Source organism: Apodemus sylvaticus, chromosome 14, assembly GCF_947179515.1.
Source record: "Apodemus sylvaticus chromosome 14, mApoSyl1.1, whole genome shotgun sequence".
NCBI classification, from domain to species: Eukaryota; Metazoa; Chordata; class Mammalia; order Rodentia; family Muridae; genus Apodemus; species Apodemus sylvaticus.
Genome location: NC_067485.1, coordinates 12515966 through 12532200, shown reverse-complemented (window position 1 = coordinate 12532200; position 16235 = coordinate 12515966). Strand labels below are relative to the sequence as shown.

Below are 16235 nucleotides of genomic sequence, written 5' to 3'. Positions count from 1 at the left end.
CTTGCCCGCTGCCGGGGCGCGTAGGGATTTTAGCGGACGTGAATGTAAATAAATTATATATATATATTGCTAACCAGAGTGTTGCTTCTCTCGGAAAGCCATTGGGTGTGGGCAGGCAGATGGTTATAAGGGGGCCGCACAGGGTTTCTTTGGGAGTCGTGAGTGGCTGGCTGGGCCTGCCAGAGGGTCCGGGTAGGCTGAAGCCTTAATCCAGTGAGATCCCATCGTTCTTGGAGATTTCCTCAGACGAGGGCCATCTGGGTGAGGCGACAAGCAACAGCAGTGACCAAAGCTGCACCTTTGCCAGACCCATCCTCTGATTGCAAAAAGGTGACAGTGCACTGAGGGGCTAGTTTCCGAACTGTCGCTGACACCAGCCTGGAGAAGCTGTGAGGGGAAGGAGCTGTGGTGAGCCCTGCCCAGCCCTGCCCAGCTGGCCATGCCTCCCATCCTGACCCACCTTCCCGGACTCACTGGGGGTGGAGCTTGTAGAGCGTCCCATCCACTCCCACAGACACTGTCAGCTCCCGCAAGCCCCGGTTCTCTCGGATCTTTTCCACCACAGCAGCCACACCTGCCCCACAGAGTTGGGCAGCCCTGCGAGACACAGCCTGGCACACCTCCAGGACCATCAAGGCATCGTCAGATGTCAGAGTCAGCCCCAGATCTTCCAGGATGGCTCGGACCTGACGCAGGGCCAGGCTGTCACTGGGGCCGGGAAAGGACAGAATAGAGAATTAGCTCCCCCTCTCTCTCAAGGTCCCCTCCCCCCACCCCCTGTTCATCCTCCAGAGTAGTCCAGAGTGGAGGCAACCAGCAGCATCCAGCATCCTCTCCCAGCAACAAACTGCCTTGCAATGCAGGTACCTTTCGATCTCAGAGAGAAACTTAGTCTTAAAGATGTCCCTGGTCTGAAGGCATTGAGTCTTCTGGCCCCGGAAGAGAACTCCAAGATTGGTTAAATGCAGGAGGATGTGGCGGACGATCTCCCCCAGGTACATGCCGCTGATCATCTTCTCAAACCTGTGTGAAGGCAGGTGTATGTAAGCCCGGGCAACAGAGGGCCCATTAGCCCTTCTCCCCAGCCCAGTCCACTAGCCACCACCACGGCCTGGGCCTCAGCCATACCTCTGTTTGCCTGGATTGATGGATGCCTGGTCCACACGAGCATCAAAGCAGGTGCTGAGCATGCCCAGTGAGCCATCATCCCCAAAGGCACCCCACTCCATGTTGATGCACATGTGGCCCGCGTCCCCAGGCACGCTTGCCACGTTCCGGAGCTCTTCCATATAGCAGGCGTTGGTGCCGGTTCCTGTGGACAGGCCAGGGCCAAGGCATGGGGGCTGCTTACTGATGCGGACAAAGCCCTTAGGGGTCATTCCCATACTAAAACAACAAAATTCAGACTCCTTCTCCTATCTCCCCATGTTCAAAACCAGTCTGTGCCCCTGGTCTCCCTTTCTGACACTGTCAGGACCAAAGCCTCAGAACTTCCTCTGCACTCCCTCCCAGAGCCAACATTAGTGTGTCTCCCATGCTATCCAAAGGGCTCCTATGCCTCCATCAACCAGGTCATCCCTGGGGGGATGGGCGTGATTCCACTCTAATGCTGGTAAGATGCCAGAGTTTCCTGATGGCTAAGCACAGCTTTAGTCAAAACAACACGAGTGGGCCAGGACTGAGGAGGCACAAGGACCCCCCACTGTCTGGCCAGAAGTTAGGCAGTGGTTGGCTTTCTCTGACAGTATTCCATAGGTTCAAGAGCATCATGGGAGCACTGGGACGGGGGAAGTTTTTTGCCTGTGAGACTTGGAAAAGCTACACCGAAGAAGTGATATATGTGAAACGGAGAGGAAAAGACACTCTCTCCTCGGCATGTTTCTAGCTCCGAGTCTTGAGCCCCTTGATAGCCCCACCTGGGATTTCTCTAGTAGTTTACCCCTCTCCTAAGCACCTACCAGCGTCAGAGCCTGTGTTCAAAAGTCTCCCATCCGTGACAGGCCACCACATGCTCTAAAAGAAGCTTCCTTCAAAGCTCCATCTCCTGCTTGTTCAGGATTAATTCCTGTCTGATCTTAGCCTGTCTGCCCTTGTGTGTGCAGTCAGAGTTAGCTGTAAGTTGCCACAGGCTGTTCCGGGCTTAATCCCCTCTGGATGCTCGGCTCTGAGAAGACAGAGATCCTTTTCCTTTCTGTGTCTTCTGGCCCTTTATCCAGATACCGGGCAGCCCCAGGGTAGGAGCTCAATGCCATCTAAAGAACCCTCACGAGTCACTGGCCAGCCATGCCCTCCCATTTCGAACACGGAGTATACACCGTGACCCGGGCAGTGTCCTGTGCCCGGGCCCCTCCTCATTTGGTTCTCTTAGTCTCTCGACATAGGCACTGCCATGTCATACCTTGAAGAGAAGGATCAGATTCTAGTGAGTTACCCAAGGTCAGACAGATGGGAGCGGCACAGCCAGTCTCATGGAGTTCATTTACCAAATGGGAAAACTGAGGCTCCGGAAGATCCAATGACTTAATAGCTAAAATGGACTAAATGTCCCAGTTCCAGACTCCTATCTTAGTACAATGGTCCAGAAGTCAACTAGGTCATACAGAAAGAATCTCATATCCCCAAGGTCAGAGAAAGGTCCAACCTAAGGAATTAACAAAAGGCAGAGAGAATTCTCAGGCACCAGGAGCACAGAGGGCAAGACCCTCCTTACCGACAATGAGGCCCATCTCACAACGGGGATCATCGTAGCCACAGGACATCATGGTCCCCACCGTGTCATTGACAATGGCAACCACATTCAGCTCCACTGCCTGCATGCAAACGGATGCTGCTAGTTGCTGGGCAACATGGTTGTCATGGCAACCAGCACTGGACTCAGAGGTCTCTATTATAGAGGGCCCCTTTGCTCCCCTCAAGGAAGCAAATGATACTTTGCTCCCCTCCAGGCCTGCCACAGCCCCAAAAGCACCCCTGGAGGTAGACTCCTACCTGTCTGCGCCTAATGGCTTCCCGTAATAGATACACAACATCTTGGCCCTCACAGCCTGATGCATTGAACCCCTTAGTCCAGTTCAGGAGGATGCCCTGGGTTGGGAGAAAGAAGACAGAAATGTCACTCTGCCTCCTAAATTCTGTACACCATCAGAAGCTTACTGTCTCTGCCCTTCCCACACAGGATTCCACGCCCACTTTGCCCTACGGTTGAAGGCCTTGCTCTCTACCCCTCTCAAGTCCCTGGGAAGCTTTCAGTGTGAGGAAACCTATTAATAACTATTCGACCTATGCCTTCCATTATTAGTTCTAGGATGCTCTGCTGGTCTGAGGCGCTGGCTGTTTTAAGGCATTTGCACAGAAGGAAGGACCCTTTGTAACTGGGTAGGAATGAACAGAGCTGGTAGGATGGTTGCTACATGTAAGAAAGAGGAAGATGGAGAAACTTTAGGGGCTCAAATGTCAGCAGATCCCACCCTTTCAAAGAAAAAGTCACTTGGAAGAGAGGGATTCTGAGTCAGGCGCAGACATTTCAGGGTGAGACTCCGTCAGTAGTTCCAGGAAGGGAAAGGGTTGCAAAGCCAGGGACCTGGCAGGACGGGATGGTGGGAGACAGACAGATGTTTATTGTGAGCACCTGGACTTGGTAACAAGGGGCGGAACTCTGAAAGGGGGCTGCGCTGTTTCTTTGTGTACTTCTGAGGGAGAAGAGTGGGAATTAACCCCAGCTGTCCAAGGAAACTGGCACTGTGCTGGGCCTCCCACAGGCAAGTGTTCAAGAACTGAACTACATCCCCAGCAAGAATACGGGCTCAACACACAAGTTATAGTCAGTTACAAGGTCAAAACAGGTCAATTGGGCCACATTTTTTGCATGCCCCGATCTGTACACTGAGACACACGCACTCCTTGTGTCCTGTGAAGAACGGCTGATCGGAGGAAGTGAGCATGTTCTACCTGGAGCCAGACAGACCTGAGGAGAGAGGAAAAGCAGCAGCACCATGCAGACCATGCTGTGAGAAAGGCAGCAGAGAAAACAGCTGTGGCCCATACAAGTCAGGACAGGAGCACAGGGCGAAAATGACACACGTGCAGGCTCGTGGGTAGATGCAGTTGTGGTGGCCATGAGACAGCCAAGGAGAGCACAGAGGTCTTCAAAGGCAGCAGGCAGACTCCTCAGCATGAGGTGCTTCCAAACAGACTGGAGATGTTGAGCTTCCTGGGAGCTTGGACAAGAGGCCTGAGACTAGCTGTTGCTAGGCCGGACTTTGGGGGCATGCGTTGAGAAGTCTGCTATACATGTTGAATATATACTCCAGGACACGGTGTGTCTGGAGTAGGCTTGACCTATGACCTAGCTCTGCTACCTAGATCAGGCACACGGCACTGCATCTAGCCAAGAAGGAAACATGAAAGGAAGCATGAAGCCTCTTCTGGAGAAAAGAACAAACGCAGCTCCCTGAAGGCTGAACACCATGGCGGAACACTAGAGGCATGGCGGAACACTAGAGTCATGGTGGAACACTAGAGGCATGGCAGAACTAGGCAGTGTAGCTTCTGGTCAGCACTAGGCTAGGCCAGCACCGTTCTCAAACACCTCCACCCCCAACATGGGCACGGCGTCTCCGGGAGGAAGCCAGGATTGTGCCCAGTCCAGCTCAACAGTGCTGCTCCCCTCACTCGGACTTCTCCTTGGCCTCCTGCCCACTCTTAAAGGGCACGTGGATCGGAGGCCCTGGGGAATCACTTCTTGAACTTAATTGCCTTACCTGGTCCAGGCCAAGCTGCTTGCATGGAAAAGAGAAGGTGAAACCCAGGGGTAGGCTCTGTCCACTAAGGCCCTGCCTCTTCTGGAAGTCCACGATGCAGTCCACAATATGGTCAAAGAGCTGCAGGAGAGGGCGTGTCAGGGGCGGACTCTCTCCATCCTCTCCACCTCTGACGTCAAGACCCCACCTGTGAGTACCTTCTGCCCAGAGCCCTGGGCTATGCACTCAGGGATAGAGTAGACCTGGTTGATGATCTGCACGCTGCCCTCGGCCACACGCACCAAAAGGACACGGAAGTTGGTGCCCCCTAGGTCCAAGGCCAGGAAATCACCTCGCTCTGTGGGACAGAGACACTCAGTATCGGGAGGAAAATAGTGGCTCCAGCCCCAGCACACACCGTGGCTCACAGGAGCCCACGCCCCAGGCCCACACCCAGGTCAGGCGCTCACCGCTACCATTGGGCGTGGCTCGGACGTAAGTGGGCAGCATGCGGAGGGAGGAGGCCTCTCCTTTAAGCCCCCTGATCATAGCTTCCCGCATTTGTGCCTGCACTGCTGTCAGCTGCTCCGAGTTCAGCTGAAATGGTGCCAGGGTCTCCTCCAGGATGCGCCTGTGGGCAGCCAGGCGGGCAGCCACAGCGGTCACCATTGCCACACCCCGGCCACCACCATCCACAGAAGGGATGAAGGAGACGTCACATTCTGGGGCCAAGAGCATTACTGTCTCCTTTAGGATGCGGAGGAACCTGCACAAACACACCAGGTGCACTCAGCTTAGCATCCGAGCCCTATTTAAAATTTATCATTTTCAATTTTATTTTTTATTGGTTATTTTACTTGTGTTCCAAATGTTGCCCCCTTCCCAGTTTCCCCTCTCCAACCCCCTAACCCCCTTCCCCTCCCCTGCCTCAATGAAGGTGCTCACCCACCCACCCACTCCTGCCTCACTGCCCTAGCATCCCCCTATGCTGGGGCATCGCGCCTCCACAGGACCAAGGGTCTCCCTCCTATTGGTGCCAGAGAAGACATTATATGCTACATATGCAGCTGGAGCCATGGGTTTTAATAGAATTTTATTTTATTAAAATTTTTTAATAAAACAAATTAGTTATAAACCTGTTCCTTGGTACCAACCATACATCCACTGCCCTCCCTGCCCCTCTTGCTGGCACACTTAAAAGGAAACGTTTTTCTCTTTTTTCATGCCTCCTGGCATCCCACAACCTAGACTAACTCCCATCCTGCCATTCACATCCGCTAGCTCGCACCCAGGGCACCAGAATGCCCTCTGGATGCGTATCATAAGAACACACACACATTCACGCTACCTGTTCACACAGGCTCCTACTCTCAGAATACCTGGGGTGTCGTTCAAACACTCGCCCTCCAGTGGCCACAGCCACGGGCAGTGTCTGCTGCTCCCTGCTGTGCTGGAGGCGGGATAGAACCGCAGCCAGGGCAGCCGCACAGAGCTGGGCGGCCCGTGTGCACACAGCCACGCACACGCGCTGCACCAGCTCGGCATCTGAGGCCTGCGGGTTCAGACCCAAGTCCTGCAGGATTGTGTGAACGTGGGCTATCCCGGTGGCGGGGCTGCAGGGAGGAGGGCAGAGACTCATGGGCTTAGGGAACCTAGTGGCTCCCCATCCCACCGACGCCCCACAGCTGCCCTGGACAGACAGTCCCTTAGCCTCTTCCAAGCAGACTCCCCCACCCCTTGGCTGAGCTGCAAGCCTCCTTACTTACGCCTCCATTTCAGCCACGTGTTCCAGGAGGATGCTGCCTTGACTCAGCAAGGCAGGAGAGGCGCAGCCACCAAAGAGGGCCCCGTGCTGGCACAAGTGGACCAGCACCCGCCGTACCAGCTCGCCCAGGTACAGGCCTCCAATCACCTTCTCAAACCTACAGTGGAAGGAGTGACCAGACGAAGCCCGTCTTGAGCCCCCCAGCCCACTTGAACCCTCAGGGAGAAGTCATTTTCTCTGAGGTCCCAGACGGAGGACTCCAGAAGCAAATGGCCTCCTGGGGGACAAGTGGGTTCACCCTTTCCAACCCTCTTAGAAAGGCGAAAGGACCCAGGAAAGTAGGTAGACATTTTACTCAGCTGTTCCCAAGCTGCCAGGGCTGACTTAAAAGAGCAAAGATTGAAAACTCAGGGTTCTAGCACTCCGAGGCCTTTGTTTTGAGTCTGCCCTGGGACCCCTAAAGGCAAGCTCAGAGGGGTAGGAAGAGGTAGGGGCCTGAGAGCGGAAGACATAGGTCAGAACAGTAATACAATAGATCAAACAGAGTCAGGGAAACCACTGCCGGGCCACCACCTCTGAGCACCGGGAATCAGGGACTCCTGGTCCAGGGCACGGTCGAAGGTGGTCAGTACTGGCCCTAGGGCCTCTTCGTCATAGAAGGAGCCCCACTCGATGCTGACACAGGTGCGGCCACGGTCCTCATCCAGAGCGGCCACGTGCCGCGCCTCCTCCATGTAACATGCATTGGTGCCAGTGTCTGGCGGGAAGGACCCAGTCAGAGCCTGCCCACTAGGCAGCTACCGCCCTTCATTCCAAACAGCCCCCGGCTCACCTACAACAAGCCCGACTTCACATGGCCTGGGGCCCAGCTCACAGCCCATCATGGTACCCACTGTGTCATTCACCATGGCTACTACATCAATACTGTAGGTCTGGGCAATGGAGAGAACAGGGAATCAGAGCCAGTGCTATGCTCTGGGATCTCCTTCCCCTCCCCCAACTCAGGCTCTCAGAGAGCTCCTACCCACAGGACCAGGAAGAAGGACCCATGGCTAAGTGCCTCACCCACACCCTGGCCTGGCATCCCAAGATATGCCCTGGAATCTGGCTTCTAACAGGTACCTTGGCCTTAGTGCAAAAGGACCTGCCCTCCTAGAGCATCGAGATTTTGACAAGATTTCTTCCCAGCCTCAGCTCAGGCCCAAGGCCCGCTGCTCCCTCCCTGCACCCTATGCTGCTGCTGGAGTCATCTCCACACAGGGGCAGTCTTTTATTAGAGTGCTTTCCCTTCTAGAACGTGAAGATCTACAGGGCTGGGTCATACGTTTCTTTTTTGCTTTTGTCTTTTTTTTCCCACATCCTGTTCCCCCTCCCAATCACCTGCACCCAGGGCTAAGAACTCATCTTATTTGAGTTGTTCTTAGCTTACCATGGACGTAACATTCACCCCAGGGTCACAACGGATAAAGGCTGTGCATAGGGAAAGAAAGCAGGGCCTTCCAGAAACACAGGCATAGCCTACAGTGGCCAACCAGGCCAGCGGAGGCAGCTCTCCATCCCGCTGACCTCTACTTACCCCCTGCCTCTGAATGGCATCTCTTAGCAACTGGACCACATCCTGCCCTTCCACACCACTGCACCTAAAACCTTTTGTCCAGGAAATGAGGGTGCTCTGGGGACAGAGAAGCAGAGTTATTTTCCCCCATGGCCTTCACAAGGGCTGTAGTCTCTTTCTGCTCACTGACCCCATGTGCCCCCCACCTCACCCTGTCCAAGCCTGTCTGGTGACAAGGGAAAGAGAAATTGAACCCAAGCTTCAGACCCTTATTCTCCACGGGGTATGCATCCAGGAATTCAGAGAGGCAGCGGGCAGCAAAGTCAAAGAGCTATGGGAACAATAGGAGTAATTATCAATAATCTCTGAGCACCCGAGCCCCAGCCATCCAACCAAGTCTCAAGCCCCAGAGGATACACTGTGACTGCTCACCTGCTGGCCAGCACCTAGGATCACCTCTTGAGGGATCACAAACTCCCGGCTCCTGGGCTCCACGCTGTGTTCTTTGGTGCCTGTCAGGGTTACCCACAGGACGCGTAGTGAAGCCCCTGCAGCCCCCAGCTCCAGCACCAGGAAGTCTCCCTGCTCTAGACAGCAAACAGGTCACAGAAAGACACGCTGTTGACAAAGCTGCCTCCCAGAACAGCTTCCAGAGTCTGAGAAGTCCAGTTAAAGAGACGGTGGACAGAGGCAAGAAACCTCCCCTTTCCCCCCAATCAGAGTACGTTCTCTGTGTCTGGCCACCCATCTGAGTCCGCACAACCCACCAGTGCCATGTGGTGTGGACCTCACGTATGTGGGCAACATCCGGACAGAAGGAGCGGGGTTGTCCTGTCCCTTCAGTGCCTGCTCCATGGAGCACAGAAGACTGGCTTGGATCTGTTGCAGCTGTGTCCTGGTCACCTTGAATTGTTGCAAGCATTTCTGCACCTGGGAAGAAGCAAGCCTACGCTGGGAAAGGAGCCATTCTCCAACTTCAGCTGGGACAGGACTGTCCTGCCCGTCTGGCCCCCTGTCTTCTTAGGCCCTCTGCTTCCTGGGGGTTGCCTGGCACCCTGCCCCGTTCTCTCTGGGCCTCGCTGGCCCTCCAGTCCCCTTCCTCACAGCTCCTCTCTCCTTGGCTCTCGCTGTTCCAAGCCTACGCTAAGCGCTTGCACCCTGCAAAGGATACAGGGCAGAGAAGCCACCTCCCTCTTTGTGCTGCACATCCTGGTGACTTCTTCTCCGCCCTGCATTCTCTACCCTGACCATCCAGTTTTGTTTTGTTTTTGTTTTTTTTTAATGTAAGGTTTGGTGAAGCCTCTCCTCTACCACAAAAATGGCTTTCCTGTTCTCCAGGACAAGAGTCCTGCAGCTGTCCCTTTGTAAGCTCTCAATGAGTGAACAAATTGTGAAGAAACTTCACACTCTACGGCTGGCCTCTCCCGATCTTCTCTCAGAGTCTGGAGCCTGAGCAGGCCCACCTCTGGAACACAGAGACCACAGAGCTGAGGCTGCCCTTCCATTCTCGTGGCCACACTTCCCAACCCAGCACTACGGCAAACAGCCCACCATGAAGCTCAAATCCGGCTCCTGCTTCCTGCTGATTCCCCTGTGGAAGACAAGAGTCAGCGCTGTCTGGCTGTGTAAGGTTCTGGTACTGATGGTGGCTACAGATAAGGGAGAGGCAGAATTAGAACTGTGACTTGGGGATGGTCACATTTTTGGACATGAGTGGAGGAGGTCTTACAGATGAAACAGAACCGGCCATCTGAAGTTCTGAGGGAAGAGAACAAGAAAGGTTTTCTCCAGAGCGAGGGGATGAGGTTGGGGAGCACTGGCCTGGGAGTGGATCAGAGTCTGAGGGGAAGCCTGAGAGGGTGGGAGAAAGCAAAGGATGTGCTAGCCCAGGTTCTCACTGTACCAGAGCTCCCCAAGTGAAGAAGCATCCCTTGGCTGACGCTCTTGTTCATCCACTGTAGGCTGGCAGCTCAGGAGCTCCGCCCATCCCCAGCTTAGATCTTTCTAAGGCCCAATCTCCTGTGGCACTGGGATTCTTGGGTCCCCAGACCAGACCCAAATCTTTTGAAGCAACTTAGAACATCTCTAAAGAGAGCAGGGTGGAGAGGGGAGGGGAGGAGGACCCAGCTCCAACCCCTCTTCATGAAGCTTCAGCGAAGTGGCTCTGTAGGGAGGCAAACAACCATAACCGGAGTCCAAGACCTCCCGTTCTATGCTCACATTGGGACAGATGCTTCCGGACACTAGGAGCAGTTGTCCCTTTGGGTGTTCCTGTAAATGAGGAAGCCTATGCTTGGAGAACATCTGCCCAGCCCAAGGAGATCTGAGGGGACAGGGTAGACTGAATCAGGCTGATAGTACTGCAAAGATGTTCCCACTTCCATGGGAAGTTTGATAAAAAGCAAACCCCAAATATCAAAACTAGTATTTCCCCTCAAAAGAACCAAACATTATGAAAAAAACAGACAAAGGAAGCAAGAGAAAACTTCAGGCCTCGCTCTGCCCAGGATCATGGCAAGCAGCTGGTTTTGAACAGGTCTTGGGATTTGTTAACTGAATAGTTGGGGTGACTTAATGATAAAAGGGAATATTGCCTGATAAAAGGGAATATTATCAACAACATAGTAAGTTCCAGGCTAGCCCAGGCTACATATTGAGACCCTGTCTGAGCAGGGTGGGGATTGCAGTGTCCATGAAAGTTGAAAGGCTTTGTTCCGATGGGGAGTATTTTAGCATTGCGAGATAAAACATGGAGTTACTGGCTTGGGTGGATTAGTGGCTTTCTTCCTCTTTTCTCCCCTGGGTCAGAGGGTAAGATGTTCGAAAGGAGAGACTATGAGATGAACAAGTCCTGCCCGTCACACACACACACACACACACACACACACATGGGGTGGGGAACTTCTCTGGTAGACTCTGGTGAGATGTAAACTACCCAGGAGAAGTAAAAACCTCTCCTTTCTGCCTGACTGGGACTAAAGCAGAGCCCTCCTTCATGAGAGTGGGGAGAAGGGCACTGGAGTATGTGTGACGTCCGCTATGGCCTCCACGCTGACTGTTCTAATGAACGTGCATGCTGAACCTGTCAGTCTGACTCCACACATTGGTCAGCATCTGAGCAAGTGACCTCCTCGATCACAGTGCAAAGACAGTGAGGACGCGGGGAGGGCTAAATCAGCGCCAGAGCCATGGCTGACACAAGGGATGCTCCTTGAAGGGCTTTCTTCAGGGCATGAGACACAATTATCCTGGAGGGCCTGATTCTACACCTTTAGGCAGCAAAAAGAGACTTCTACAAAGTTCTGGCAAGGGGACAAAAGAGGTAGCTGGACACTGATGACGTGTAGTGACGTGTGATGGCGTGTGGTGTCGTGTGGTGTCGTGTGACGACCTCCCTCCTCCCACCTCCGGCCATGGAAAGGCATTCCAAACTGAGGTCCGAGTGCTGAGTGCATCCCTGGCTGTGGAACATCCGGCACCCCTGGGAATGGGGGAGGGGTCTCTGGAGGAAGGGACGTGGTGACAAGCAGAGAACAGGCTGTGGTGAGGTTGTTGTTGCTTGCCTCTGGAGCCCAGCTACAGGCTGAAGCCAGAGGAAATGTTTACAGCAGGGTCTGAGGCACAGGTTGCACAAAGGCGAAGGGGTGTGAGCATGTGTGAAATTCAGTGTCAGTAAGGCCATCTAGTTGGATAAGGAACCTTGGAAGCATATGTCAGAGGAGGACAGTAAACTACAGAAACTGCAGGGAGTGGTCCAAAGCTTTCACTCCAGTCACCCCTGTGCAGGTCCTTTATCTCCATGGGGCTGCTTTTTTAATTCGAGGAGAGCACTCGAATAAGTTATTTTCCTCTGCTTTTCTGATGAGGAAATGGAGAACCAAGAGTTATGAAATGGTTTGCATAAGCATTTTATGCTCCAGGATGTGGTAGGTGAGGACTTCTAAATCTTAGTCAAGATAAAGGGGAAGGCAGCAGATGTAGCTAAGTGGCAAACACTTGACTGGTGTTCAGTCCTCATACTACTAAAATCACACACGCACAAATAAGAGAGAGAGAGAGAGAGAGAGAGAGAGAGAGAGTCAGACAGAGAGATGGATAGATGGACAGATGGACGGATGGACAGACGGGGTGGGGGGAGGGAGGGAGGGAGAGAGACTTCTAGGGAAACCTCAGCTATTAAGCACCCTGAGAACAATTGAGCACTGCAGCTATCTCCGGTGCCTAACTGCAGTGACCACGTGAGGAAACTGCCAGAGAGACCGGAGAATTAGGAGGGAAAGGGACTCAAGAACACAGCCCCCAGCCTATACATATGTATATGAGTGTGTGCGTGTGTGCGTGTGCGTGTATGCTTGTGTGGTTGTGTGTGGGTGTGCCTGTGTGGTTGTGTGTGTGCGCGTGTGTGTGCGTGTGTGGATGTGCGTGTGTGGATACAGTGCTAACATTTAGAAGGCAGGCTGAGAAATGATAGTATTAGATGATGAGAAGATGGAATGCAGCCAGGACACAGAGATCACGAGATGGGTTAGAAAGCTGATTTCTAAAAATTTCAATTCTAGCGCAGTTTCTTCCTTTTTTCCCCTCCTTTTTGTGGTGGATAAGTGTGTAAAAGTGGAATTGATAGTGGAAGTATAAGCTTTCTACAAGAGAATGCTTTATTTTATTTTTGAAGAAAATGGGGAGTGGCCATTCTGGCTACATCAGCCCTTGTAGGGCTGGTCCAGCATCTCTGTGGCAAGCTCATGAGAGGCACATTTACAGGTGACAATGCTCAGTGCAAATTTACATCTGAAACTCAAGTCACTTTACACCTCTAAGCCCTTCCCCCAAACCAATTCACACCTTGTAGTTGTGTTTGGAGTCTGAAAGAAAAGAGACACACCATATTAAAGATTAGTAGCTTAGAAGACTGGAAAGAGGCCATGAGAGTGTGAGCCCAGCAACCCACATCTCTACTCATCCTATCCTGGTAGCCTTAAATAAACACAGAATTGGCACCCAGTGTTCTGCTTACCAGTTCTAAGCTACCTGAGGGCCTTGGCATGCCCTCCTGTGGGCAGCTTGAGGCTCTTTCTCCAGGATGCAGACCAGAAGGCACAATGGTGGCCATGTTTCCACAATGGGTATTGACTACCTATAGGGGAGAAGGGATAGCTGGATTCAAGACTGGTTAGTCTATAGGCTCCAATAGGCAATAACTCAAACCCACAACTTCATTCCTTCCAAAAGGAATGAAGAATGGAGTTATAAACAGAATCAAAAACTTCTGACCAGTAAAGATCCCATAGGAACTCACCAGGAGGCAAGTAAGTGTTTTCTAGAAGTGTGTGTAACAGGTTTCCCCTCCCGCCCAATCCTAAGTCTCTGGAGCCATTCTGCTCCTGCATTCTTTCTTTCCTTGGCCTCTGCAGACAGTCTACCACAGCTGCCCTTCCTGGTCTTCAGCAGTAAGTAATGCTTGTCCTCTGCCTTTAAATGCATAGGACAGTTTCCAAGCCTCCAAGGACAGTTGTGCCTTCCTCTACGTCCATCCTTTTCACCATTAAGACTTGTGTGTCAGAGCTCCCAAATCAAGCACGGACCTAATCCGAATGCCAATCCCTGCAGGCTGTTATATTGCACTATGGCAGTGGAGTGGTCCCTTGAATGCAACAAAGGTAGAGTCCTTTCTCTACTAGCTTTCCACAGATCTCCTGCCCTCAGCCTGGCTAGAAGCATCAAGAGTTTTTCTTAGAAGGGAGCAGTCACTTAGGACCTAGTTGGGCTCCAAGAAAGAACTTTAATGCCTGTCCTCTCTTTCCTGTCCCCACAACTGATGGTTCCAACAGTCCCCTGATGTTTCTGCTTCTGCAGATTGAATCTAACCCTGCTCAGCTGTCAGGGCTCCTTCCACAGAAGGAGCAGAACTCGGTGCTACTGCAAGACCCTCATGTGCCCTCACCCTAAGCTTCCTCTTGCTGCTCCTTGATCCTCCAAACTCCACACACACTGACTCCCTGTCTTCTGCTTTTTAGTCTTAATTTAAGTTGGTCCCCAGACTGAAGGGCTAGCCTCATAACCTTGTGATGGCTGAGTCACTTCTGCACTTCAATTCCAGGACAGGGTTGGGCAAATTGAGACCTGGGGCTCATGCCTATAAACCTAGCACTTGATTGACTGAGGCAGGGGTATTATGAGTTTGAGGACAACCTGGGCCACATAGTGAGACCCTGTCTCAAGAGGGGGCAGTAATTTGGTAAAACCAGAAATTTGTTTCTGACAACTCTCCCCTAAATTATATACATCATCAGTTTCCAAATCTGTCAGTAGAGAACATACATTCGAGTAGTCTGTTAAAGGGTAAAATAAGGTAACCGAAGCAATTCTCTTTGTTCAAGGCCCAGCTAGCATAATCACTGACATACTCACCTGCTCACACACGCAGTATTTACTCCACACATGCCAGACTATGAAGCTTTCTTCAAGGAACCCTAGGATTTAAACTCTAGGTTCATGCATTCGGACCTCTACCTTCTTCAGGTGAGAGACATGTCTCCACTCCTGTCACCGGAAACCAGTCCAAAGTCTACTCATGTTTGAACTAAGGGCTTCATTGCCCTCCTCATCTGAATCAGACATGGTTCCAAGGTGCTGCTTTAGAATGGTAGTCTTGTGACCCCTCCTGAGGCTGGAGACTACCATCACCATTGAGGATGAATAGTAATCTTGCCCACCTCCATTAGCCGTAGGGTAAGCCCAGGGCTGAGATGTGGGAATTAGAGGAAGGGCTTACCTGGGGGATTCAGAAGTTGATCACCTTCCTCAGGTCTCAGCTCTTCTCCCAAATATGACAATGATCCTGGACTGAACTCAAAAGTGAAAACTCAGGGTCAGCTCCCCAAGCTCCACCTTCCTCTTTAGCCACTTAACAGAAATATGCTAATTCAGGAAAGTGGACTTCCCTACAAATCTGCCCTACAAGGAGCCCAGAATGGGCAGGACCATGGTTCAAATAAGCAAAATGACCATAGGAAGCTGAAGGCCCAATTAGGTTCAGGATTCCAAAATATTGCTAGGAGCTCTGTTTGTTTTATAAATACTACGTTTTGAAATGCTAAGTTCCTTGGAAAGAAATGTGGTTGAAATAGGCAGCGTGTCAAAATGCAGTAAGCAGAACTGTGTAAGAAGCAATGTAGGAACCTAAGAGGAAGGGACATCATGACTGTGCAGGAGGGTGGGCAGGGCAAGTTAGTTAAGTCCTTTTACAAAGAAGAGAGCCTATATGTAATCCAGAGTCATGTGTGTGTGTGTGTGTGTGTGTGTGCGTATGTTCAAAGAATTGGGTACAGCTCTCAGGACCTAATGAGGCTGTCCATAGTTGGGACACATGGCAGAAGTGACAGCCAGGCCAAGTATAAAGAGTCTATAAGGCAAGATGGGGCAAATGGTTTGCCTGGGGGTCTTCCCATCTGGAAGCTAGGGTTCTGAAGCTTCTGTGGAGCTACTCTACTGGCCGCTACACTGTTTTTCCATTTAACTATTCTCTTGAAATACAATCTTGGGGAACCAAGTGTGTGTGTGTGTGTGTGTGTGTGTGTGTGTTCTGCCACCCCAAATATACCAACTAAAGAAATGAATAATAATGAAAAGCAGTGTGCATTTGGAAGAGGGACAGATAAAGGGGCCCAGCGACCCCCAAGATTCTCTGCAGGGTACTTACAAGAGTTTTGTGCTCAAACAGTGAAGGACTGGGGCAGAGTCAAGAGATACACAGAAGGTAGCGGTCTTGAGCAAGGTGTGCTTCCACCCCTCACTCTCAGCTCTTATCCTGCAAGGTAGTCTGACAAGCTCTCCTGTCACTCACAGAGGCCAGTATGGATACCATAGTTGTCATTTGAAAGGGACGTGCTATCCTGAGAGACTTTGCTGGCCCCAGAATATAGTATGACTGAAGGTTTAGGACAGGACTTAACTTTGTGCCTTCAGCCTTGAAGGAAGAGATGGGTCAGGGAGACACACAGTCCCTGAGTAATTAGCATGTCCGTGCAGAGCCAACAGTCATCAGACACGATGCCAAACAAAAGCAGCTTCTAAGTGCCTGTTAGAACTCTGGCAGTTGGTGGGCACATGACTGCTACTTAGCAGCCATGCTATTATCCAGTTAGAGAAGGCCTCCACAGGGCACAGGCGAGCAGAG

At 52.0% G+C, this 16235-nt stretch overlaps 1 protein-coding gene across 1 annotated transcript; it reads right to left on the bottom strand.

The window, feature by feature from the left end:
* Positions 1–43: 43 nt before the first annotated feature.
* On the bottom strand, positions 44–15162 carry Hk3 (hexokinase 3). Its single transcript, XM_052156466.1, has 19 exons — positions 14832–15162; positions 13074–13193; positions 8827–8989; positions 8492–8646; positions 8271–8390; positions 8081–8176; positions 7337–7436; positions 7078–7261; positions 6506–6661; positions 6119–6352; positions 5210–5505; positions 4958–5097; positions 4761–4880; positions 2989–3084; positions 2711–2810; positions 1129–1312; positions 868–1023; positions 475–708; positions 44–387 (listed from the first exon to the last, which is right to left on the bottom strand). The coding sequence occupies exons 2-19, from the start codon at positions 13167–13169 to the stop codon at positions 243–245; spliced, it is 2775 nt and encodes a 924-aa protein (XP_052012426.1). The 5' UTR covers positions 13170–13193; positions 14832–15162; the 3' UTR covers positions 44–242.
* Positions 15163–16235: the final 1073 nt, after the last annotated feature.